The following is a 27,586-nucleotide window of genomic DNA, read 5'->3' on the forward strand; positions in this document are numbered from 1 at the left end:
ATTCTGACAGCCAAAGCAAATGTCATTTTGACACACTTTCTGCTCGCGCATGATTCGTAAGTTTTAACAAGCACAGCTTCAACTTTACAAACACACATTCCAAAACCACTGAAAGCACCATCAAAAATTACCATATTCTTTGTTTAGTCCTCTTACAACGTCATCTGTGCAGTTTTTTAATCATCACAGACCTGCTTATCGTGACCCAGACTCACCTCCACACAGTGAGGAGGATGCTAGCGCTATAATGTCTTGACTGTATAGGTTTGTCATTAGAAAGATACTCAAGCCCTGAAGTAACAGACAATGGCTTTTCAATGGATCCCATTACCTTCGTCTATAGCTTGCGTGGCTCTACTGGGACGGACCTTCGCTAATTACACACATTCATTTCCAGCCAGCTGTAATTTCATTCACACTAATGAACCTTGCACATGGATTGGGATAATGTATAGTTAATGTACAGCCAGGAGACAGAATTAGGAGGCTACTGACTTCTCCAGTGACAGAGATTTGTTGAATAGCGACTAAAGGGACAGTTCACCCAATACCCCACATGTGCCATTCTGGAATTACACCTAATAGTAATTTTAGTGTTTAATAATTAACCACGACAAACATATCCTGCTTTGTTAGAAATTGAATTTCACACAAATAGAAAATTTAAAAGTTTTTTGCTTTCTTGCCAAGAGTTAGTTGAGAAGATTGATATCACTTATTTGTACAGTAAATATGAAGCTATTGCCAGCGGCCAGTTAGCCTAGCTTAGCATTAATACTGGAAACAGGGAAATAGCTCGCCTGGCTCTGTCCAAAGGTATCAAAATCTACCTACTGGCAGGGACACCAGGAAACCGCTGCTAATACAAATAGTTTGGCACATAACCACCTTTGGTGCAATTTACCTCTGTGTAATAATTGGTAATAATAATTTTGAATACATCTTTTTTTATTCATACTTTTATATATTTATATTTTACTTTGTGTTTATAAGTTTATTCTTATTCTTATTCTTTTGGAGCTGTGTGTAACAAAAAGCAATTTCCCCCTGGGGATTATTGAAGTAATTCTGATTCTGATTTAAGTTATAAGACTTGGATACAGCGTTGTAGGTGGGGCCCTGTTCTTTCCTGTTACAGGTGCTTAGTGGTGCATTAAGTTAACTTCCTGGTATGCGTATTTTCCACATTGTGGGGCCCATAGAGCAAGCGCACTGGAGACTCTGTCCGGGCAAACGGGTTACACTTCATTCTCTAAGACTACGCAAACGAGATATGATGTATTAGAGATGTTAGTAGGTGTATTTTGTCGTGTCTGGATGAAGTCAGGCTAGCTATGTCCCTCTGTTTCCTGTCTGTGTGCTAAGCTAAGCTAACCAGGTGCTGGTTCTAGCTTCCTGTTCACTTTAAAGACATAACAGTGTTGTCAATCTTTTTATTTAGCTCATGCGAAAAAGCACATTTCCCAAAAAGTAATAAATCGTATAAATATAACCTATTCCTTTACCATAATCTTGCCCTAGCTAATACACCCGCTCAAAGTTTTTTCTTTTTCAAGGTTTCCTTCAGGATTCAAGTCTTCCATCTGCTACTAACAGAACTCATTTTCTCATTACTTTATCCTTCTTGTCTTGTGTCATTCACATCCCTGAACAGAGGCATCGCTGTCTTTCCGTACTGGTCAGCCTTCTGAACGGCAACCTTTGGGATCAGTCAGCAGAGCAGTAACACCAGCTCTGCCTGACAGGCCCAATCCAGCAAAATTAGAATCCATTTTGAAAGTGATAGTTAGAAAATTGCAAGTCATTCCTGATGTACCGCATGGCAACTAAGTGGCAGCAGCCCAGTAGTCGACTGTCATTTCAACCGCCAGCTGATGACAACTCCAATCACCCACCCAGCCGTCAATGCACACACACGCTCACAGACACACACATACATTTATTCTTTCTCTCCCATCCCTATGATTAGCATGCAGATTTTGCTGTCAGAATCTCAAGCGGAAGTAAAAGCATTGAAATTCATAGAATATCTCAAAACATTAATTTATGCTCGTTTGTGTCTGTCGGGGTGCACATTCAGACTGCGAGACGGAACGTGTATGTTGGTGCGCGCGCACGTGTGTGTGTGTGTGTGTGTGTGTGTGTGCGCGGGTGATGAAAACACACCCGGGGAGAGAAAGGCTTTTTGGTCTACCAGAGGGTTTAAGGCATAAATATGCCGCCCCTGGAGCTCAGCTGTGTTATTCCAGCCCGTCCCACACCTAGGACACTCACACATGCACACACGCCTGGAGCAAGGTCTCCTGCAGAATAGCATTGATCTCTGTTTATAGTCTCTGTATGGGTGCTTCCTTATAGGACCACACACACATGTACTCATTGTTACTCACACAGACCTACCCTTTAAGATGCTGAAAGGCCTCGTATTTGTCTTTGTAACCTTATTAATTGAGCCAGTTTAAGGGGCTGCGATGAAGGCAGTGGTCCTTTAGCTGTGGGCGGGAGGTGGTGTTAGAGGTGGGGGTTGCCCGATATTTCTCGACCCTTCCTCGACCTGCTGCAGACCTGTGCTTTTCTTCACTTGTGGTTCAGATCTCCTTTCACTAGGGCCTCTCGGTTCAATCCAACCAAACAGATTGGATTGCAGTCCAGTAGCCTTTTCTCAGTGAGGTTTTAGCAGACTATCTTTGGTCTACATAGAGTAGGATCCCATGTTAAAGCTCCAACTACTGCAGGTGGTCCCTGCTGGGTCAGAGAAGCTCTAGCAGGGCAGAGTCGGATTTAGGTGTTGCTCTCAGTCTGTCTGCAGCTCATGAGGTAATTTGATTAATGTGCAAGGCTAAAGTGAATCAGCGCAGGCGAATGGGCCTTAAATATCTATTTGCTTTCTCTGTTCCTCCCTCTCTGGTTTTGTTGACTTGCGTTCACACTTGCCCATTTGTGTCGTCTTATTTCTTCCACTGAAATCAATCATGTATTCATACACTCTCTCACACTCTCTCTCTCACACACACACACAAACCCACAAACAAATACAGTGGATGAGTGCTGTCTGAACTGCATGGTGCCATATTAGATTTAGGTGACAGTCACTCATGAACCAATTCAGCCAATAAACTTAATGACCTTCCCACTGCTGGGCCTGAATTTTCTCCATTGACTTGGAATCTTAATTTGATTGTGGAAATATATGTATGTTGCTAAATCTAATTTACTCCATGATTTTGGAACACTGAGCACTTTTGTGCTTAGGCAAGCAAACCTTTCAGGCCCAGCCGTGATAGCCGCCGTCTGCCTTCATGTGGGAAGCCAAATCCTGTTTTATAGGGAGCGTATAAAGGCGGCATTCTTCTGTCACAGCAGATGTATGTTGAAGGAGTTGCAGGTCTTAGTCTGTGCCTTTCCTCCATGAAATAAGAGCAGGAGTCCGGTATTTCTGGGGCCCCTTGTTATTGAATAGACAGAAGTGGTCCTAGCTGGTCAAGAGAGTGTATGCTGGCTTATCTGCACTTACACAACTTCAAAACGAGAGAGAAAGATAGAGCGAAGGGCTATTTGGGGGAATGCTTTGATGTGGGTCCCCCAAAGATTGTGGGTGGTCTACAGGCCTTTGTGGGATTTGAACATATATATACATACACTAATTCTCACTCACTCTTTCACACACTGTTCTCACTGCCTTACACAGCTCTGCGGGCCAAGTGTGATTTCACAGGGCGGTCAGAAGGGGTTTCTAGGGCAACCTCACAGAGGCCTTGTTCTAAAAATGGCCGCCATGGTTACTTTGAAAGCCAACCCTGGCCTCTTGAACACGCACAGAAAAGAGCCCTGAGCACCACTCGGGGAGGGGAGCTGGGTGGACTGGGTGAGGGGGAAAAACCAGGATCTTTAATAGCTTGCACATGAGACATTGAAGGTTTCATACCAACCCAACCAGGAGTCGTTTGTGTGTGTGTGTGTGTGTGTGTGTGTGTGTGTGTGTGTGTGTGTGTGTGTGTGTGTGTGTGTGTGTGTGTGTGTGTGTGTGTGTGTGTGTGTGTGTGTGTGTGTGTGTGTGTGTGTGTGTGTGTGTGTGTGTGTGTGTGTGTGTGTGTGTGTGTGTCTAAACAGTAATATCCCTGTACTCAGTGCTTGGCTAAATTAAAAGGGCATTTTTGGCGTGGGGGGCAGTTTTTGGTGCCCAGACGATTGGACGGGGAAAGGCGAAACTCATTACCTACCCATCTGTCAGAGAGTGAGAGAGAAAGAGCTGTGGGAATGTGGATGGAGGGAGGGACGCATGAAAAGGGCTTGGAAGGAGAGAGAGCGAGAGTGTCCATTAAAGCAAAGACAACAGATTTTTCCTTTCGAACAAGGATAAGTCTTTTATCACTATTAGTGATTAGTTTTTCATACTCCATGTGTTTTGAATTTAAAAAAAGTATTCCTGTTAATTTTCCTCATGGGAAAAAGAAACATTTGCAAAAGCGAGTGGAGCTGCTTTTACAACTGCCTGTGTGTGTGTGCGTGTGTGTGCGTGCGTGTGTGTGTGTGTGTGTGTGTGTGTGCGTATTTGTATCGGAGGTTGATTTTTCTTTGAGCTCTCTCAGCCCCACATGTTTTTGATGTTCTCTTTTTCTCTCCCCTCTCTGGACCAGGGGCAGTTCTTGAAACATAAGCTTGTGTCACACACGCACGCACACACACACACACACACACACACACACACACACACACACACACACTCACAGTACACAAACACACATATAGACAGACATATTAAATGTATCGGCAAGTATTGAAAGCCATTACTCATTTGTAAGTTGTTACACAGCTAAATAAGTTAGCTCTCCATTCTACAACCAGCTGCACCATGTAAACCTTTTTGTCTCGTTTAAGAGTGAGTCAGTATACGTCTCTCTCTTTCTCTCTCCCCCCCCCTCTCTCTCTCCTTCTCCCTCACAGCTGTAGACATATAGGCTTTGATCACTGCAGATGCAAGTGGCTGCCATATTCGATCCACACCCCTCTTCTGTGGATATTGTTAACGAACATGTACTTCCGCTGCCAGCTGGCTCTCAGAATGGAAAAGCCATATCTCCATGGCAATGTTCTGCAGTTCTGCACTGTTAGACATTTGCAGCCAACAATTCTTAGTTTTACAATACAATAACAAAACATGGTTATTTCTGTTTTGATGCTCTTGCAATTTTGGAGGTTTGCAATATCTGTGCTAAAGTAGCTTTTTTAAATTCCGGATGTGTAAAATTGTAGTAGGACACGGTCTAACTCATGTAGAGGCTATTTAAATAGGTTTCCTGACTGATGTCTTTCTACAAATTTCTTTAGGAAGACTGCAGAGGAGAAATACTGTATAAGGCCTCTATAATCAGATTTTGTTATTTTTATATCCATCCTGAAGACATGTAGGCAAGGGTTGTGACCCTGTTTACTTCCTTCTCTCCTTTTCCTCTTATTCACCTGCATTCTTAGTGCACCCCTTAACCATCAAGAAAGAAGGAGAGCTACTTTGACCTGACCTATGTTCAGCTTACTTGTGTACCCCTCACCCCATTTCCATCTCTGTCCCATGAAATATTTAACTCCTGCCCCTCCCTTCCTACCTAATGTGGAGGCACAGAAAGTGCTTTGATATCTGCGTTAATACATGCTTGATATCACAGCAATGCACGCGCTCAGCCCTTTGATAATCATATTTAAGAGATGTATGTCTTTGCCTGGTCCACATGCATTTCAGAGATCTCTCCTGAGCACATAAATGCATTCATAAGCTACCCTCCATCTCTCCTAACCACTCCCATTATTAATAAATGCATGATCTCATGCTGCGGCTCAGCGTGTGCGTACATGTGTGTCTCTTTCATATGCTCATCAGTGTGTGTTTTAGGCCACCGTCGGGGCCCCGCCCTGCTCATTCATATTCATTCTTGCATAATGACTAGCCGTGCCTCCGGATAGCGCAGTCAGGATAAGATCAAACATTATATTCAAACAAGAGGCTGTATAATTCATACTGTAACAGCCGCGCTCACTGCTCACTTCCTCATCTCTTTCTCGATTCCTCTTGCAGTGAATCTCAGATCTTGAGTTCCTGCATGTAGATGTCTGTCATGAGTCCGTGTAAGAGTAAATGAGTCTAAATGCATCTGGTCCTGATCATGCTCTCATGTTAAGAGAACATGGGGCCTTTGGCAGGTGACTGTGGCCAACTGAGTCTGTTTGATATAATTGTTCAACTCCATCCTGAGTGCATTCACTCTTAAAGAGATTTACTCAATAATGCAATTTACTAAAGGGCACCTTCAATGAGTTGATCGAGTCATCCAGTGCTCATTAAATAGATGATAGGTTTAAACCCTCCAGTTGTTGGCTCTGCATGGAAAAAAATAGATGCCCGATCTTATCTCTGTCTTACCTAATGATGATTGATAAAATCTTTGATCTGGTCAATCAAAGCTTCTCTGGTTCAAATAATAATAATAATAATAATAGTAATAATAATGATATTAATACTGATGATGATGATAATAATGATAATGATAACAGTTTATTATGAAGTGAGTAAAACAAAGGAATTGAGCAAAGCAGGGCTGCAACCGAGGATTATTTTCATTATGGATGAGGATTATTTTCCCGATAACTCAATAAATCATTTGTTCTTTAAAATGTGAGGAAATGGTGAAAAGAGCTCATCACCTGGCCACAGAGCCCAGTGTGACATCTTCACAATTGCCAAAGGAGAATGTGACCATGCGATTATTCAGTCATAAGACAAAGAAAAGCAACAGATGTTCACGTTTGAGAAGCTAGAACCTGTGAAATTTTGGCATTTTGTTTGACGATTAACTGGTCATCAAAACTGAATTTTCTGCTGATCAACTAGTTTCAGTTAAGTTGGAAAGATTAAGTGACTGACAGAGCTATAAAAAAAAATCTTCCACAGAAAATAACTTTCTCTTTTCTTTCCCACTTGTTCAGGTTTCCACCTCAGCGGCACAGTGACGGACCCCGCCACACCCTCATCCCCGGAGCTTGTTTGCAGCGTCAGTGTCAGCTTCGACCGCTGCAAGATCACAGCAGTAACATGCACCTGCGGCAACAAAGACATCTTCTACTGCGCTCATGTAGTGGCGCTGTCGCTTTACAGAGTACGGAAGCCAGAGCAGGTCAAACTGCACCTGCCCATCTCAGAAACCCTGTTCCAGATGAGCAGAGACCAGCTGCAGAAATTCGTCCAGTATCTGATTTCAGTCCACCACACCGAAGTGTTGCCTACTGCGCAGAAACTGGCCGACGAGATTCTGTCGCAAAATTCAGAGATCAACCAGGTCCACGGTGAGGAAAAGTGTGTGTGTGTGTGTTTCAATGTGTGTATAGGGAAGGTCATGGGCATGTTTATAACCACGTGCTCCTACAGGTTTGTGCATGTGCATATTTGTGTGTTGCTGCCTCTACATGCGTCTGTGTATTGATTGCGTGATGAAGGTAAAGCGTGGCAGGATCAATGTAACTCATTAGTGAGATCCAGGCAGTAAAGGAGACACTGTGTGCTTTAAATCAACAATATAGACCTGTTATTTACCTCTGAGAGGGAGAGAACGATACAGACACGGAGACGAAGAGGTTAGCAGATAGATAAAGAAAGGTGCACATCTCTTGTTATCAATACTGTACTTGCTCCTTACTGTAATAAAAGAGGGAGAAACTGAAGGGCAAGCAACAGAGAGGGAGAGAGAAACCAGTGGAAACCGGGAATAGCATGAAAAAGCATGTGTTGTTGTTAAACTGGTGTGTTATTCTGAAGTTGTGACAAAGAAAGCAAAAAGGGGAAAGACAGTTTGAAATACATACAGGCATACCGGGGGGGAAAAAACTTGGAGGAAGCATTTTAAAGAGTTTAAGAAACAGGGACAAAAAGAGAGAGAGAGATGTGAGAGATGTAAAGAGGAAGGAGCAATGGAGATAGAAACTTCTGGGAATGGACAGAAATATATAAATGTATAAGCAACTCAGAGAGTTACCGAGAGATCTTCATCTGCTGTGATGAAGAAGGGATCTTTTTTGGGGCGTTCATTTGTTGCCCATCTATCAATAATTCGGTAAAACTAAAATATTCGGATGAAAGCATCTAACTGAATTACTCCTGTTCAGTTAATCTATTTGAGTGTTTTCACTTTACAGGTTCATGGGCTCATTAATTTACTTTTACACTTTTTCAGAATACTCTTATTGAATTATGGTAAAGCAGGCATACTGTACCGTACTGTCCTCGTAAATGTGTGGTTGCATTGTTTCAGTTAAACATTTGGGGGACGTTACAATATTATTTTTGATGGCGAGTAGTGTATGATTTCTTTGTTTTCCTTTAGGCTGCTTTCACAAAACACACTTGAATACAGTACAACATAACAGGATAGTGTAGTGCTGTTTGTTTCTATAACTATTCCCATATGCATTGTCGTAGCATTTCTTGAAATTGTTTTATTAAAAAGTTTTGGAATTAACAGTGTATTAGGGCTCCAACCAACAATTATCAATTAAACTGACTATTAATATGACAGATTGTTCTCTCAAATAATCATGTTAAATACCAGAAAAGAGTGAAAAATGGCCATCTCAGTTTCCTAATGCCCAGGATGATGTCATGTGCAACAAAGAGAATCAGAAAATCTTTATATTTGTAAAGCTGGAATCAGAAAATGTTTGGCATTTGTGCTTGAAAAAATAACGTAAACAATTAATCGATTATTTATCTAGTTGCCAGTTAATTTTCTGTTGATCAGCTAAACAATTAATTGTGTCAGTTCTAGTTTGTTGTGTTCATTTGCTTGTATTCTAGTTGGACTGAATGTCCCTAAATTCTCTGATTTGGGGACATTTATTTTTCAGGTCTTCTTCTTTACCCATTAAGGGTTAATGGTTGTTTGGGTTAGCATGAGGTTTTAATTGTGGTTGATGACGTTAAGAGGGACTTAATGATACTCTGCCTTGCAAAAAATAGAAAATATCACAACTTAAGTGTAGAGTGTACTTTAACAGTGTGTATGCATCGGTATAATATGCTGTATATGTCAAGACAAGAGTAGAATGACAGTGGCTTAATGCACATATAACATACCTGTATGTGTCTGTGTGTGTGTGTAGGGGCCCCGGACCCCACAGCAGGAGCCAGTGTGGATGACGAGAACTGCTGGCATCTGGATGAGGAGCAGGTTCAGGAGCAAGTCAAGCTCTTCTTGTCCCAGGGCGGATACCACGGCTCGGGCAAGCAACTCAATCTACTCTTCAGCAAGGTTAGGAGCCGGCAACATTCATTCATCTGCATACAGAACATAACGACACATGCTGGACACATGCAGGACACATGCCGACACTGACGGCCACAACCACAAGCATGCAGCTCATTCTGCCTGTGTAGGTTCACCTCTCTCCGTTCAGGAGCCCCTGTCTCTCTACAAGAGCACACAAATGCAGTCTCACCCTGATCCTTCGCTCTGCATCCTGTTGATAAATCCTTTCTCCCTTTCTCCAGCACACTTGTATTCTCTCCTGTTCCCTTATGAAAAGAGGTGGCCTCTATTCAAAGTAATCCCAGACTAAACAACACACATGCATTGGCACATACATTAAAAGCATTCTGCCTCTAAGCTTAAGCTAATTGCGGAAAGGAAGTGCAAGATAAAGAGGTGTAGAAAGAGGAAAGGCTTGCTCTATGTACAACTCTCTACCCATGATTCATCGATTACATGAGAAATGTGTGGTTTTCTTTGTTGCCTGTTAGTACAGTGGCAGAGCTAGGCCGGCATTAATGCGTTGTGTGCTATGTAAAGACTGCAAGCCAAGCCCATTATCATCCACCCTGCCCAGCTTATAGAATGTCTCTCGGCTTCGTGCCCTTTGATGCCTGATATATTCTTTTCAGCACACACACACCCAGCGATCCACGTTGAGAGTCGTATGGATTCGTACGTACACTGAGCTGCCCTTGAATGACAAACACACACACACTGTACATGTAGTTGTGTGTGTAACGGTTCCTATACCTGTTTTTTTGGTGTGTGTTTCTGAATAAATGTCATTCCTCTCGTCAGAGAGACAAAAAAAAAACACACACACACATAAAATGTGTGTTTTTGTGCGCACATGTTCATGAATCACATAAATGGGGTTTTGTGTGTTTTTGCTTTTCAAAAACTGAGTTTTTTAGAGTAGCAGATTAGTTTAAACCAATTTTAACCTGAATTTTACATCCCTGCACCCCCAAGATTGGTTGTGTTTCTTGCTGCTAGAGGATGCTGGCCTCCGTAGTTTACAAAAAAGGAGCCCTTCTTGCGATTAGTACAGCTCAGAAAATCTTCCAGTAAGAGAAAGTGAAGAGAAAATAAAGAGGAAACTCAGCAAAAGAAGTAAAAGAAGAAATGTGTGAGTGCTTGCGTTGCAAAAATATTTTAATATCTTCAATTCAATAAAATGATCTATTTTTCACACAGATACATTTTTGTATTCTCTCTTGAATTTTCACATTTAGAATATAAATAAACGCTGACAAATTTCTGGATTTTATTTAAAAAGTTTATTCTGAAAATGTTTGCCCTTACAGTAAAGTACAATGTAGCTCTGTTTGTGTATGTAAGTGTATGTATTTTTTTGTGATTAGTAGTTCCAGCTGCATCCTCTCAGCTTTGACAGTTAATACTACTTTCAGGCAAACTTGCCTTTAGCAAGTGCATACGGACCTGTCCCTTTAAGGCATTTTAGTTGGGTTTTTTTCTGAAGACTTTTCAGTTCAATGTAACTTTATTTTTTCCTGTAAGGATGCTTGTATGCAGCAGCTCCTCTCCCAGATCCACAGATCACACAAAATACAGAGGAAAAGACATAGTATATATTAATCTTTTTAAGAAAACTTTGTTTATAAATACCTTGTTAAATAACTTTAAATATCTAAAACCTAATGAGGCTGTACAAAACCATAAAGCTTCCATTTGTTTTGAGCTCAGCTTATTTTTTCATAGATAAACTTGTTTTTTCAGTTGGGAAATCTGTTAGGTGTGTCTTTGTTTTACTGTGTGTGCTTATGTGTTCATTCTTCATAAATCTGTTTTTATAAACTACACGAGTGTGCGGGTGTGTACGTAACTGTCCTCCCTGTCTCCTCCTCTCTCCTCCTGTAGGTGAGGGAGATGCTGAAGATGCGTGACTCCAATGGAGCGAGGATGTTAACACTGATCACAGAACAGTTCATGGCCGACCCTCGGCTGGCGCTGTGGAGACAGCAGGGCACCACCATGACCGACAAGTACAGACAGCTCTGGGACGAGCTTGGTAAGGGGAAAAAACATGACACACACACACAAACACACACTGACTGTCCTACAAATGTGCGCGCACACACACACACACACACACACCTCTTTGCCAGTATGTACAGGCACGGACAGATTTAGCAAGGTGGGCGATCGAACCCAGACATTGACACAAAGGCACACACACGCATATTTTTTTCCTGTTTGTTTATTTGTCCTTTGTGTCCAAGACAGCCCACACAGACACATACTCTCAGACACACATGCTCATCACTGCCAGGCCGGTCTCTCCCTCTCACTGTGAATGTAAGTTTGGCAGCTCAGAGAGAGTCTTTGTGAATTACAAGCCGTTTAATGCAGCACATTGCGCCTCATCAAAACCCCAAATACTATGACCTCTGTTATGTTTTCAAACACTTCGCATTATATATTTAGTTGATGTGACAGAGTGCTGCTCACCATGCAGGCGTTTGGTTTGATAAAGTGTGTAGTTCTTTTGACAGATGTACTGTACCTACAGCAGAACACTTTCTCACAAACCACAAAACCAACAAGCTTGTCACCAGGACAGCAGTCGTGTTGTCTCCCGTCTTTGTTGTTTGCCTCTAATGTCCCCGTCGATGCCGCCGCTGCTGGTGTTGTTGCCGTTGATGATGATGTTCGTTTTCTCCCTTTGGTCTTGTTCTGCACTTTGTGAGGACAGCGCAGTGATCTCATCTGTTTCAATCCCACGTATTTTTGGAAGTGTGTGTACGTTCTCTTTGAAGTCCACACTTCAAACCCTTCTTCCCAAGTCCTTATCACTCCCCCTGATGTGTGGTGAATGCTGCCTCTCGGCGCCACCCCCCCCCCCCCCCCCCCCACTTTGTCTTTCTCGTCTTTGAGCCGCAGCTACTCCTCTCCTCCAGACACAAAGCCATGCCTCATTCACTTGTCCTCACCCATGTCTCCTCGTCCAAATCATCTCCACTCCCATTTCATTTTCTATTTCCCTTTTTTCTGCGCTCCCTCTGTTCCTGTACCTTTTGTATTCTTTTTCTCTCTTCATGTTCTGTCTCTGTCCTTGTCTTCGTCCTTCCTCCAAACTCCCTCATTCTTTACACACGCATTTGTACACCACAATCTCACACACACACACACACACACAAACACACACACACACACACACTGTAGAGTGTACATATCTCCAGCAGTCTTGAGAGTAAAATCCCTGAATACGCTTGCATCCCCAGAGACATAGCCACTTTTCATATTCTGTTTGTTCCAATTTACTCCAAAATGATGTGTGTGCAGTCAGCATTGCCTCGGGACTAGTTAAGTTCTCTGTTTTCACAGACTCCTGTATTCCAGTGCAAGATGGCGGCAGCATACAAAATGTGCACTAAAAGAAAAAGAAAGAATGTTATGAATGCTGCACATCCTTGCAAACTGCCTCCAGCTTTCAGTCAGGCATGATAACTGTATTTAGGATTTTAAACCTCAAAAGACACACCTACCTGCATTGCATGACTCATTGTTTACGTCACTGCCACACACTGGGATGTAGGGCAGCTGACTGAGGTGTTTGTGTGTGTGTGTGTGTGTACGTCCAGGTGCCCTGTGGATGTGCATCGTACTGAACCCCCACTGCAAACCGGAGCAGAAGTCATCGTGGCTGCGCCAGCTGCGCAGATGGAACAGTGTGGACGTCTGCCCTTGGGAGGATGGTAACCATGGCAACGAGCTGCCCAACCTCACCCACTCACTGCCTCAGGGTGCCCATGGCAACCAAGGTCAGAGATTGACAAGTTTTGTGTGTCTGTCAATAGCATATTTACTTCACTAGCTGAAAAGAGTGTCTCTCTCCCTTAACACCCCAGCAAATTTTCTACAGTGTAGAAGTTGGTGCAAGCTGTCAGTGTTATAGGTGATGGTTATATTTATTTAGAGCAGGTATGCTAAAGTCCAAAAAATAACATGTTAATAGATATTAAAGTGGAATTTAAGCTAAAAAAGCAACCAAATGGCCGTGCATGAGAGCCTTACCTGCTTTCCTCTCACCTTGGCACTAAATCCTCTCACACCTCCTCCTCACTTCTCCTCCTCCTCCTCCTCCTCCTCCTTCTTCTTCTGCAGAGATGCGCCCCCACAGGACTGTGTTCACACGGGCCATTGAGGCCTGTGACCTGCACTGGCAGGACCGACACCTCCAGCACATCATCGCCAGTGACCTCTATGCCAACTACTGTTACCATGACAACCAGGAGGGCTCCCTCTTTGACTCACGTGGCTGGCCCTTGTGGCATGGTGAGTCTATGTGTATGTAGGTGTATGTGTATGTGAGCGCATGTGTCAGATGAGTTATTTATACACCGGTAGTTGGACTGAGAATGTACAGTAACCAATGGAAGAATATCAGGGTTTAAATTTTGTTTTTTTTCCTCAGAACATGTCCCAACGGCCTGTGCCAGGGTAGATGCCCTGCGTTCGCACGGTTACCCAAGAGAAGCCCTCCGACTGGCCATCGCTGTGGTGAACACATTACGACGGCAACAGCAGAGGCAACTCGAGCACTTCCGCCGACACAAGAAAGGTGAAGTTAGTTTTTTTTTTAAACTATAAACCATGAGCATAAACTCACTCATTAAACTTACAAACACCAACATTCTACATCCATCTCATACATAAATACTCTATGATATCAAGGTAAATAAAAGCAGGGACAGAAGAGAGAAGGAGAAATTTGAAAAAAGCTTGTTTTTAAGTCATCAATTTTTGGAAGCTGGAGTAATCAATTGCCAAAAATGTGTGGTTGTTGAATTAGCCTCTCGCCTCTTTCCTTTCATTCAGTGTCCTTAACATTTCACTTGATTTAAGAACTGTTCATTTTCTGAGTGCAGGTCACTTCATAGTGTTTTTTCAGTTGTTCTGTTTGGTCATTGAATAATATTGAAAATTACACTCAAAAAACGTGTTTTAAAGAACATGGCTTTGAGACTGCATTACCAGCATCCCTTTGTCTGCACTCTCTGTTAACTGTATCTTTATCTGCTCCCTTGTCTTAGAGTTGCTCCATAAAGGCCATACCTCCATAACCAACATGGAGGGCTGGGTGGGACACCCCCTGGATCCCATTGGTACCCTGTTCAGCACCCTGACAGAGTCAGGACGGGTGGGAGAGGAGGGCTCCAACATCTGTTTAGACCTCTCAGGTATTGCTGACTTACAGTAACTGCGATATATATGACATGTTCCATATTAACATACTGTTACATGGGTAACATCACCACCACATACAACCTAATACTTTAAGAATAGCATTAAATAAAATAAACAACACGCTGTATAATATTCCCAGGGGAGGACAAAATACATGATTTATACACACATTCCTGCCTTGACTACAGTAGCAACAGTAGCAGTAGTCATACAGTACTAATGACAGCAGTTTAAATGTACAGTTGCACTCAAAATTGTTAAACCCCCATTGCAAATTAGGTTTACTGGCAAAATTTACAAACTTTTAGCTGTGTTCAATGAACATCTCAAACAAGAATAGTTGAAATAGCCCAGCACAACTAACACTGCTAATATTAATATGGATTTCTCCAAATTCAACACAATATGCCAGTTTATACCAGATTCTTCCTCCTCCAGACAAACCGCTGATCCATATACCTGAAAAGTTCCAGTTTTGTTTCATCGCTCCACAGAACAGAATCCCAAAACCTCTCTGGCTTATTTATATAGTTTCAGCATATCAGAGCCGACTTGTCTTTTGCTTTTGGGTCAGTAGTGTTGTACGACTTGAAGTTCAGCCATGGAGGCCTTCAGTGTTTAGTATGCGCCTTACTGTGGAAACTGAAACCTCAGTGCCTGCTGCCACCAGGTCTTGCTGCAGGTCCTCTGGTGTCACTCGAGGGTTTTTGACCACCTGCCTCCTCAGAAATCTGATGGCGGCCATTGATAGCTTCCTCTTTCTGCCACGTCCAGGTAGTGCAGCCAGTGTTCCTTCATCTTTGAACTTGTGAACTATGCTTCAAACAGCATCTCTAGGAACATTCAGTGCCTTTGCTATCTTGTTGTATCCTTTTCCTTGTTTGTGCAAGGCAATGATCTCCTCTTTTAACTTTTTGGACAATTCTCTTGACTTACCCATATCTCTTACATGTAACCAAACATCACTGTCAACACACCCGTAGCCAGACTGGATATTTGACGTGTTCTGTCTCAAGCAAACCTGATGCAGCTTATCAAGGCCTCATTAGTTGCATCAGGTGTGCTTGAGACAACACCTGATTTGCAAATGAGTGCTCTTATGAGGGATTCAGGGGGTTGAATAATTTTGAGACTGCAGTAGTCATTATTTTTTCTATTATTGCTTATCTTGCCCCTGCCTTTGTTGCTGCTGTAACATGTAAATTTCAATCAATAAAGTCCATCTTATCTTATCTTATCTTAAAAGTGGCATTTTGTGGTGAATTTGGAGAAACCACCTGTAATATTAGTTGTGTTGAGCTATTTCAGTTGTTCTTGACTGAGCCGTTCATTGAACACAGCTGAAAAATGTTGCCAATAAACCCAATTTGCTGTGGCTTTTGAATCATTTTGAGTGCAACTGTATGTAAACGCACAAGAGGACATATTTTTTAGAACTTTCATATTTCTTGACTTATATTAGATTGCAGATGTTAGAAAGCATAGTGGAGATTCACTTTCAGTCTCTTTCTCTTATCATTCCTCCTCTCATGTTTTTTCAATTCCCCTCTCCTACGCTCCGCGATCGCTCTGTCCCTCATTGCCTCCTCTGCTCACAGAAATAGCCCTCTCCTCTGAGGAGGAGAAGTGAACAGGAATGCTCCTGAGGCGCTGATCTTTATTTTGGATGGTTGTAGGGTTCAGACATCTACTCTGTGACTGACACAGTGGCTTTCCATAGGAGACAATCTTATTTCGTGTCCAAAACCTCAGAGAATAACACAGACCACTTAACGTCAGCTGACTTCTTTTGTTCAGCTCCCTTTAACTCTCTGTAGCTCAGTATTTTCTCCTCTTTCTTGTCTTCACAGACTGCTCCAGTGTTGTGAGCCGAGCAGATCTCCAGCGAATGCCTGTGCAGCGATTGCTAGGAGACGGTGAATCGTACGTGGCGCTGGCAGTGGAGACGGCTTTGATTGGCTTAGGCCAGCAGCGGGTGATGCCTGACGGGCTGTATGCTCAAGAGAAGGTGTGTCGCAACGAAGAGCAGCTATTGGCCAAGCTGCAGGAAGTGGAACTGGATGACTCCCTGGTCAAAATCTTCCGTAAACAGGCCGTCTTTCTGCTAGAGGGTGAGAGAGCTAACAGATACTATGTCACCCTATTGTCCCTTTATTTCACTACATCTCCCAGCAGCCTCCACACACACAGACCTCTTTCTTTCTTTTCCTCCCTCCCACGCACCAAGAATTTACACATTCTTGCTAAAACAGGAAAAACACATTGGACTCTGTATCACTATTTATTATCCTTTCATTTTGTGGTGCAAATAGAGGCTGAGCTGCCCTGGGCCAGACCAAAATGAGCTCTTTACACAGTAACACCAGGGGTATTGTGTCAGCACACACATGCGTGCACACACAACGGTGTGTACATTTACGGGACTGGGGCTGGAACAGAATGAGGTTTGGTTGTGGGAAAGGAGGAGGAGGGGGGAGGTAACACATCCTGAGGGGCCCTGCCCAGTCAAACTCCACTCCAGTCCCCACCCAAACCCCAGCCCTGCCTTGGCCCCAGCGCGACCACCCACCTCTGGCTCCGTTACTAATAGAGCACCAGGCTCCGAGGCCTCTGTGGGCCCCTGGAGGCTGCAGGCGCGCCACTATGTGATGTGGTCTGTGGCTTAGGAGCCTGTTGGGGTTTAAAATAACCCATCAGAGACGAGAGGAAGTGCAGGAAGAGGTGGGGGTAGGGAAGGGAGAGAGCACGAGGCCAAGTCTGCACACACGACCATATGGTTTTTGACGTCACAGTTTGTTTTAATGCCGTGTGGCTTTGCCTCTTCCTGGCTGGGAGGGATAGAAAAGATAATTGTCTCCTCAGTATATGTTAGAAAGAGCACAAGTCAATATACAACAAAATCAAAATTCATTTTCATTTCTTGTTTTGTATTTATACTGTATATACATTAAATTTCAATACTATGCCATAACATTGACATGAGACAAAAGTGTTTTAGAAGTGAATTTCTACCACCTCAGTTGCATCACTAAAAACAGCCATCCCTTTTTTCTCTGTGTGTTGTTGTCTGTGTCTTTTGAGCAGCTGGTCCGTACTCTGGCCTTGGAGAGATCGTCCACAGAGAGAGTGTTCCCATGCACACCTTTGCCCGCTATCTCTTTACCTCTCTCCTACCTCATGACGCTGAACTGGCGTACAAAATTGCACTGAGAGCCATGCGGTAGGTCAAAGTGTGTGCACAGTTGTTTGTGTGTGTGCGTTTGCCATGTCAGTACTTTAGAAATCACATGTTATTGATTTACATTTGAAGACATAAATGCTGATCCTTGGATTTAGAAAATCCTCTCAAGTTTGGGCCAATGGAGCCTTTTAAGAAATTACAATGGAAAACTTAATATAGGGTGGTCACTCACAAAATATATCTATTTTTCTAAAGTGGAGACTAAAACCCTCAGACTAATTGTGATCATCTGACTGTAAATAGACTCTACATCACTTGTTTAGTAACTTTTGCAGTCAAGCTCACTACAAAGCCAGTGAAAATACAGAGCACGCTGTCTTTGTTTTGAAGTCCATGTTTAGTTGGGGGTCTGTCCTGTTTGTGGGTCTGACTGTGCGTTTTCCATGTGATCTCTCTATATTAAGCTCCTGTGTGTATTCATCTGTGGACAATGTGTACATGTGTATGTGTGTTAATCAGTCTGCGCTGCTGTGTTTTGATGTTGTGACTAGTGGGAGCTGGATCAGTGAATATTAATTACATTAATGAGAGTGTAATTAGTGTGGCTGTAATGAGGAGGAGGCACACACACACGTGCACACACACACACACACACACATGCAGGGCCAACAGGGAGGGGGCAGTGTAAGGACGATGTTTGTTGTGTTTCTACAAAGCTAGGCTTCTCAGAGTGCATTGTGCTGAGAAACTGGCAATTGATTCGTGGATGAATGAGAAGCGAGTTTTTTCTGGCTCGTACCATCATGTGTCACAGTCGGACAAACGGAGAACAAAAGGACAACAAACAAATCATTCACACTTCCCTCCAGTTAACTAGTTAGGAGGCATCAGGAACTGAAATAATGTGCTTACGAAGCCAAAACAACATGGCTGGTTTTCTCATTGAGGGGCTGTGTGGTTTCAAGGTTGCACATCCACCACTGAGTGTCCCCTCCTTGCCTCCAAACCCACGTCCCAAACCTGTTTTCCCTGAGTCAGCCACTCCCCTCCCTCCCTTGTTACTTCCCTTCACCTTCCCTGTTTCCTCCCCTCACCTCCTCCATCCTCACTCCTGTGGTGTGAAACCAGCGATTTAGAATAATATGGCCACTTATGGGTGCTCCTGGGAGCCAGGGGTGTCTACTCAGCACATAATGAATGTGTGTAATGTAGCGTAGTGTAATATGATAGCATATACCTCCCTGCTCCCACGGGACGGCGGACAGTTAAATATAGAGGAGGAGGTAAAGGAACCAGGGCTATTTTAATGGACCCATTATAACACTATCATTGATACAAGGAGAGAGAGAAAGTCTAGCTGTCTCGCTCATTTACACACACACACACACACATTTTTACTTTCCACTTGCTTTATCTATTTGTCTTCTCTTTCACAGTCGCTATTTTTAATGTGAGGAAGACAGACTGCCTCCACACACAAATGCATATGCAGTAGAGTTAGCAGAATATTTTAAAGTGTGTGTGTATGTTTGTATTTATGCAGTGTGCATGAGGTTAATTGAAGTGTGTGAGAGCAGCATATGCTGTGTGATGGCTTGGTGTGAGCGGCCAACACAAAAACAGTGGAGCTGCCTACTGGTTCATGAGCTGCCCAGAATTTGACTGCAGCCACAGAAGAAGAAGCTTCTCTAGAGACTGTCCTTATTGCAGATCTTTGGAAGCCAAAGAGACAAATCCCAGCCGCCTGTTATCATACGAGATTTCCATTTGAGATATGAGTTTTCCAATGCTAATGAATCTAGGTCCTTACTGTAATCCACAGCCTTTGGTCCTCTGCATAATCCATACATTTTATATGCAGCACTGTATATCTTATAGGATAAACTAATACAATGATTTGCTTACTATTAAACTATTTATATGGATAAGGCAGACTTCACATTAAGATGCAGGGAATTCATATTTGCAGTAGCGGAGGAAATATTCAGATAATTTACCTAAGTAAAAGTAACCATACAGCACTATAAAAATATCCCATATCCCATCCCAAGTCGTGCATTCAAAATTGTAAGCAAAAGGCATCTGCAACAAAATGCATTTTAAAGCAACAAAAGTACTCATAACGGCCCCTGAGAGTGATGTATATTTATAGTATAAAGTATGTTTTACTTGTTGCGTTGAAGCTAATTGCAACACATCATCTTGGGTAGTGTTGTTTTGTTTTGCATATTGAACCTTAATCTAAAAAGTAACAAGAGACTTTAGCTGTCGTATAAATCGAATGGGTCAAAAAATATTTAATGTTGTGGAGATGTATGTATGTATATAATGGACTTACTGTATCACATCTTTCACACACAGATGTGATAATAAGTTAAACAAATTCACCTACTACTACTTTCCTGTCACCAAAGATACCCGGGAGTAGAAAGTGTCACCTGTTGAGTCGGAGAAGAATCCTGCAACTCGTGGTGCTCATTACACTTCTTCAGTACCTCTTGAAGAACTAAAACACACAGAGGTCAAGCTGAAAATAAGGCTTTACTCAGATTACTGAAAAGTTTATGTTTATGAAATCTTCACCTGACAATGAGGACACTGGCTGTGCAGAAATCAAGGCTTCACCCCACTCAGATGTCATTTTCAAACATCCAAGCCACTTGATCTAAATTTTGGGGTTACGCTTTGGGTCATGTGTGACTTGATCCCTCCTGTCAGGCATTATGAAGGTTTCCAACTTTGAGTTTGTGTATAGAATGGAGGTCTTCCAGTGGATGTGACACTTGGTTGATAGATGTGTGCTTGATAGATTATGAAAGTGAAGGGTGTTTACAGTCAGAGGGGGGAAGGAGCATGAGGGAGAGAGGTCAGTTGTCATGGTGATGCTGACCAGAAACCCAAAGGGCCTCAGGATTTAGTTAAAACCTGGCTGGACTGCTTTTTATCAATGTCTTGTTCTTACTTCTTCCGTTCCACTCGTTTTACATCCTGTTCTTCGTAAACGTGAACTTGAATGTGTTAATATGCAATTCAGTGTGTACATGGTACTTACTATTCCATAAATAACCCTCACAATCTATTAGAATTACAACCTTTAGTCGTTCCTAAATATCTGGTTAACAAACTGAGTCCATTCATTTTAAGATGTTTCTTTTCCATGATCCCTTGCAGACTCCGTCTATACGACTGCCCTTGAATATTTCTGGTGCGATAAGTATTGCTGTGTCCCTTTCCAATGTAACAGGGTGCTACAGTGCCACAGGACCCATTTGACACCCGAACTGCCCCCCCCCCCCCCCATCACTGCCTCACACAGGGATTGATTGCCTCTTCCAGCTCACTCTGTTAGTGTTTATATATCATTGATAATACACATTTATATTCTGCTATGGCGGTGCTGTTAAGAAATATGAGTTTAATTTGATGTTTTAAGCACACTTGACATTGGGTTGAGAGTTTCTATAGTGCTATTGCAGAAAGAAGATCATCATGTTTATAGCCAGTGTGCACCGTTTTGGAGTAGTTTACAAGGTGCTCGATGAAAATGCGCCCATAGCAGGGAATATACTGTACTTGTGCTTAGATTGAATGCCTCAGAGCACCCCATTAGGATTTTTTTCATCATTTATTATTTCTTTTTGTTTCCCATGAAACAATAGCCCAGTATGGATTTTCCTCCCAACATTTTGAGGAGGTTATTTTTCAGCAAGCCAGGCCTCTCAAGCTCCTATCCAGTGGAGGCCTCTGGGTCTCTGGTGAAAACCAAACAAAGACAGGAATGTTGATGAGGCCTCCATCTTTACCCAGGGCCCTTTTTTTTTGCTTTGCTACACCCCAGGAATCTTCCAGAAGGCCCCAGTGTGGTGGAAGCTTTTAGCAGCTCTTCAGATGTGTGTGTGGAGTGAACCCTGCTGTTGCTAGGGCTTCCAAACTTCTCCATTTCACACCAAGTGTCAGTGTTCACACTCACACACATCTCGACTGGGTTTTTGTCACCTTCTTTCGCAGAGAGACCAACCCCTCATGGGCAAAAACTAAGTGACGAAGAGGCTGTTTTTGTACGTGCCTTCACTCAGGTGGCAACAATACCACATGCACTTTGCTCTGAAATTGAAACTGGCATTTAGCATCACATTGCTTTTACCAGGCTGCTTTGAAGTGTTTTCAAAAGGGCAGGTGTGTGTGTGTCTATCTGAGCGTGTGTGTGTGTGTGCACACGCATGCATGCGCGCGTGTGTGCTGGATCTTTTCATTCATGTGTGTCGGTATTTGTTTGATGTGTGTCCAGCCTTACGGGGCTGGAAGGTGAATTCCTTAATTTCCCGGTGGACTCAATTAGCTTTGTGATTGGCTGAGAGAAGGCCAGGTTGTGCTGTCTTCTGAAGGAAAGAAGACCTTTGAAACTGAGGTGGGAGCGGAGGGAAGAGAAGTGAAGCAGAATAGGAGATGAGCCGGCCACAGTGGTAATGGTGGTGATGGTGCTAGTTGTGCTGGAGAAGACTTGGCCCTGTCAGTATTATTATAATGAGAGACAGAAACTAGTGGAGCTCCTTCATCCACTAGCAGGTGTTGCACAGCTCTGACTTCATTATGACCAATTAGAGTGAAGAAAATACTAATTATGCCTTGGTTTCGAGGTGATTAAATACTAGGTTGGAAGTAAATTGCAGGGATAGGCTAACTGTAATCCCCCTGTGATCACTAAAGTCATTTTCATTTTGAAGTCACTTTCAGACCATCATAATGAAGACTTTTTCTGTCTGTACAGTATTTCTGTACAGACTCTGCCTCTCTCTGATTACCACTCTCTCCTTTCTCCTGCCACTTTGTCTTTCTTATCCCAACATCGGTCTTTTTCATATTCTAGTTAAGGGTTCTGATACCATTATCAAGTGTTATATTATGTATTCAATTGAAGTTAATTGTTATAGTGTTACTTTGATCTCACGTTCGGTGTCTGTTTCTCCGTAAGGTTGCCGGTGTTGGAGTCGACGGCCTCGTCTGGTGACCTGTCAAGACCCCACCACATCGTGTCAGTGGTGCCCAACCGCTACCCGCGCTGGTTCACCCTGAGCCACATAGAGTCTCAGCAGTGTGAGCTGGCCTCCACCATGCTCACTGCTGCCAAAGGTACAGACATAACTCACATTATACACAGAAAAATCCGTGCTGCTAGCTTAATCCATGTTCACGAAGACTCTCCGATGATATTGGCGGCACACACATACACAATAAATATACAAATAAGTGCATTAGTAAACTGTCTCAGTCTGAAGCATTTCTGTGTTCGAATCCCTTCTAGGTGACAGTCGGAGGCTGGAGACAGTCCTGGAGTCCATCCAGAAAAACATTCACTCCTCGTCTCACATCTTCAAACTGGCACAAGATGCGTTCAAGATCGCCACTCTGATGGACAGCCTGCCTGACATCACACTTCTCAAAGTCTCCCTGGAGCTGGGACTGCAGGTACGCAAACATGCTCGCACCGTTCATCAAAAGGGGAACCACTGTGTATTTATTGGTGCCTGTTTAGACGGTTGTCAGGCCAAGTTGTAAATTTTTATGTGTGTGTTACATCAGGCTGTGCTAATTTTAAGGTTCAGTAGAATCACCATTTTAGTCTGAAGACAAAATGATAAGCAAAATCAAACATATTTCATTAACATCTCTTTGCTTGGTATTACAGTCAGTGTATGTGAATATGATTTTCTATTCATATCAAGTCCAGATGAGGCTACTGTTCCTCTTTGAGTAAAACTCCTTTAACTTCTTGAAATGCATCCTACTAATTCTTATTTTTCTCTAGCAAGATATCTGATCATTTTTTTTTAAAGCTAACTTCACTTAACTTACAGCTTTTGAGGATGAAATCTACTGAAATTGCCATAATTGTTAAATTATGCAGAGATCTGTCGGGTCTATGGAAGAATTTCATTCTGGTATTCATGAAACTTTTTAAGAACCTGTGGTGGCATTATCGTCCTCAAGTAAGGGAAGAGTATTTGCACCAAAGGGTGCACTCGTTCCTCCATACTCCACAGTCATTACATGACCATTCAGAGGAATCACCAGACCTCATGATGACCTTGAGATCTCTACTGTACCATTACAGATCCAACTCTGTCTTCTTTTTAGTTTTCTGAAATTCTAAACGTGTTGGAAAAAGGGTTTATGATGACTCAAAGGGCCTTCCTTGCTAAAGATCTGCTTTTGTGCACCTCAGGCTCACTTTGATGTTGTATGCAAGTAGCTAACCTTGTTAAATGTATATGTATATCTGCAAATAGGCTGACACAAATAACACTGTTGTTACCACTTCAATTAATTAATTCTCTGTTTTATATAAACTGAGGCCACAGCAATTCAGGCACCAGTTACATACATCCTATATTTTTTATTTTGCACTATGATAAGATTGATTATGTAATTGGATTTTGCACAGAAATTTAAAAAATCTGGTTTCAAGCATTGTTTAATCGTTATATTCTTTCTCCCTTGACATTTGTCAAGCAAGCCTGTTGTGCTGTGGTGAACCGAGGTGATCTTGGACAGACTACATTCCTTGAAATGTCCCTATACGTTCCATTACTCAAGTATTTACTTTGAAGGATTGCTCAAGGGTTTGTCATCTTAGCAGCTGTGTCCCTAAACCAGTTACAACATACAAATGTGAAGTGAAACAGAAAAAAGGTTTTAGTATCTCTCATTGCAAATCAACCTTGGAAAAATTAGCCTATGCGCAATGATTGTTGAAAACTTAATGCACAGTTTTTCAGCTGTACTGTTAAGGTGAGATTTGAATTAGTTATTGAAAATAGTCTTGTGACTGAATGGAAATAGTGGATATATTTCAGTTTCCTTGTTTTAAGCAGTCTTGTTAAAATATTTCCTTTGAAAAAGAAGAGGAAACGCCTGCACACTAGTTCAATGGCACTGAATTTTTTGTTTTGAAGATCCAAGTAGGATCGAAACAATTCTGTGGCATTGGGCAAGTGTGCAGGTGTTTCTTCTTCTTTTTCATCAACGCTGCCTACTGCTAACTGCTGCGTATAACTATTTTGCTGCGACATATTTACTAAATATTTTCAACTCACCTTTAATGCCCCTTGCTTCCTCAGGTGATGAGAATAACTCTGTCCACGTTAAACTGGAGGAGGAGAGAGATGGTGCGCTGGTTAGTCACATGCGCCACTGAAGTGGGTAAGTGAGCCTGGCTACTTGTTTGTTTCCATTTGTTTCAACATGCACTTGATCTAATTGCTTAATCTTCCAGCTTTATCTTCACTCTGTCCCATTTATGTGCTCCAGGGGTGTACGCACTGGACAGCATCATGCAGAGCTGGTTCACCCTCTTCACCCCCACAGAAGCCACCAGTATTGTGGCCACCACTGTCATGTCCAACAGCACTATTGTCCGCCTCCACCTAGACTGCCACCAGCAGGAGAACCTGGCTTCATCCGCCCGCACCCTCGCCCTGCAGTGTGCCATGAAAGACCCCCAGAACTGCGCCCTCTCTGCTCTTACACTCTGTGAAAAGGACCACATTGCCTTCGAGACAGCCTACCAGATTGTACTGGACGCAGCGGCGACAGGGATGAGCTACACACAGCTGTTCACTATAGCACGTTACATGGAACACCGTGGTTACCCGATGAGGGCGTATAAGCTGGCGACGTTAGCCATGGCTCATCTGAACCTAAGTTACAACCAGGACACACACCCGGCCATCAACGACGTGCTGTGGGCCTGCGCGCTCAGCCACTCGCTGGGGAAAAACGAGTTAGCTGCCGTTATTCCCCTTGTGGTGAAAAGTGTGAAGTGCGCCACCGTGCTGTCTGACATTTTGCGGCGGTGCACACTGACCACGCCGGGCATGGTGTCGGCATTGCACAGCCGCAGGAACTCTGGGAAGCTGATGTCCCTGGACAAGGCGCCGCTCAGGCAGCTGCTGGACGCAACCATCGGGGCCTATATCAACACCACACACTCGCGGCTCACACACATCAGCCCGCGCCACTATAGTGAGTTCATCGAGTTCCTGGGGAAGGCCCGGGAGACTTTTATGATGGCTCACGACGGACACATTCAGTTCACCCAGTTCATAGACAACCTGAAACAGATCTACAAGGGCAAAAAGAAACTAATGATGCTGGTGCGGGAGAGGTTTGGCTGAGGGTGAGGCTGGGGGTCGCCAAAAGCTCCCTTCCCACTCTAGTACTTTTCTATTAACTTGAGTCTGCCTTTTGAACTTCTTTTGGACTTATAAAATAGACAAGTAAAAGGGGGATGTGACTTGTAGAATGAAGCAAAAAGAGAAAGGAAAAGATGACAAAAAAATCAACAGAGCCACACGCGGTATTATTGTTCTTGCTGTTGTTATTGTTATAAACATTATTACTATTATTATTATTATTAATAATATTATTACTACTATGTGTACAGAAGTGTTTTTATTTTTCAGAAGAGAGGAAATTTGTCATGTTGTGAATGTTGTGTGTATTTCTCTACATGTGTGCGAGAGGAAAAATGAAAAGTGAAATGGCTTTTTTTTTTTTTGTTCCTTTATTTTTATGATTTAAACCATCTTTTTTCCCTTTTTCAGTGTATATTGAGTTATATGTTGTCAAGTGGCTGAAGCCCTTCTACAATAGCGCTCATGTAAAAATGAAAAACAAGAAGAAGAGAAAATAAAACGTCTCGGCATCCTCAAAGAGAAACTAAGGCTTTAAACCACACAGAGCACCTCCCTCTGTCCGGCCCCTCACCCGGGGGCGCTGGGCAGCACTGCACAGCTTAGCTCAACTCGGCTCGGCACAGCTTGGTTTAGCACTGACAGAAAGCCGCCATCAGCATTTCTTTAGACACAGTGGTAGCAGCAGCAGCAGCAGAAGCAGCACTTGAGCAGCCATTAGATTTCTCTGGGTCCCAGGCATTACCTTCATTACACACAACAATGCTCTTAGCTAACTCGTGTTGTTGTTATTGTTGTAATCTTCCCCACCTCCATAATGAGTACCTGTTTAAGACAGAGGACAGTAAGCAGGCACTCCAGTCATGGCACATTAGGCAAAGATAATGAGTATTATTGTTACATTAATGTAATGTTGTACAGCTGTGATTTTTAACAGCCCAAGTTTGACTAAATAACCATTATAGTTGAGTTTCCTTATTGAAGTAGATACCCAGAGGGAGACGACTACCTCATGATACGGTATTGAACCTGCTCCCATTTTTTTTTGTTGCTATCATGATATTTATCATCTACGATAGCTGACAGTGTTAATTAAACAGTGAGACCAAGGTTATGAGGAGAAGTGGAGTCAGATTCCTGCTGAGGTGTTTCTGCGCTGGGCTCTGCTGTACGTCACTGCCCTGGCATCGGTACTTACACCCCCCACCCCCCCAAAAAAGAAAATTGGCTCTAACACACTCAGAAGATGTGTCAGTGTGTCAGTCCCCTCTCATCTCTACAGCCACCATTCTACGGTATTTTCAGACTAGGCCAGTGTCATTTCCCTCTGTGCATGTGAATCATAGAAATTAGACTTTCTACTGTTATTGTTCATTGTGTGGAACCTTCAGTAATTGTCAACCAGAACGTTCTCAGGGATTTCTCTACACAGGAAAAAGGCGGAACAAATGAACGACTGACTACAGGAAAAAGACAAAAACATGACACAACATGAGCGAGCATTTATTGTACTCTGTATATATGCCATAGTATATGTCTGAATATGGAGGATCTGAAAGTATATGTTAACTAATTTATACAGAGTATTCTATGTAATGTGAAATACTTGAAGCCGCTGTAGTTTGCTGTTTCTCTCGCTCTCCTTCTCTCTTCTGTCTTCTCTTTTTTTCTCTTTTGTTGAAAACAGAACATATCAGAAGGACTAGACT

General features: G+C 42.8%; 1 protein-coding gene across 1 annotated transcript in view; it reads left to right on the plus strand.

The window, feature by feature from the left end:
• The window catches only part of LOC139203421 (zinc finger SWIM domain-containing protein 6-like), a 45,378-nt gene extending 18,293 nt beyond the window's left edge, over positions 1–27,085 (plus strand). Inside the window, exons 2-14 of the mRNA XM_070833146.1 lie at positions 6,979–7,335; positions 9,145–9,293; positions 11,175–11,325; positions 12,899–13,078; positions 13,422–13,592; positions 13,732–13,878; positions 14,351–14,497; positions 16,355–16,615; positions 17,589–17,724; positions 22,658–22,815; positions 22,988–23,151; positions 24,804–24,885; positions 24,994–27,085. Of these exons, the coding sequence (XP_070689247.1) occupies positions 6,979–7,335; positions 9,145–9,293; positions 11,175–11,325; positions 12,899–13,078; positions 13,422–13,592; positions 13,732–13,878; positions 14,351–14,497; positions 16,355–16,615; positions 17,589–17,724; positions 22,658–22,815; positions 22,988–23,151; positions 24,804–24,885; positions 24,994–25,859 (2,969 nt within the window). The 3' untranslated portion in view covers positions 25,860–27,085. The remainder of the gene's footprint in view (positions 1–6,978; positions 7,336–9,144; positions 9,294–11,174; positions 11,326–12,898; positions 13,079–13,421; positions 13,593–13,731; positions 13,879–14,350; positions 14,498–16,354; positions 16,616–17,588; positions 17,725–22,657; positions 22,816–22,987; positions 23,152–24,803; positions 24,886–24,993) is intronic.
• Positions 27,086–27,586: the final 501 nt, after the last annotated feature.

The sequence above is a fragment of the Pempheris klunzingeri genome, chromosome 7 (genome assembly GCF_042242105.1).
Source record: "Pempheris klunzingeri isolate RE-2024b chromosome 7, fPemKlu1.hap1, whole genome shotgun sequence".
NCBI lineage: Eukaryota > Metazoa > Chordata > Actinopteri > Acropomatiformes > Pempheridae > Pempheris > Pempheris klunzingeri.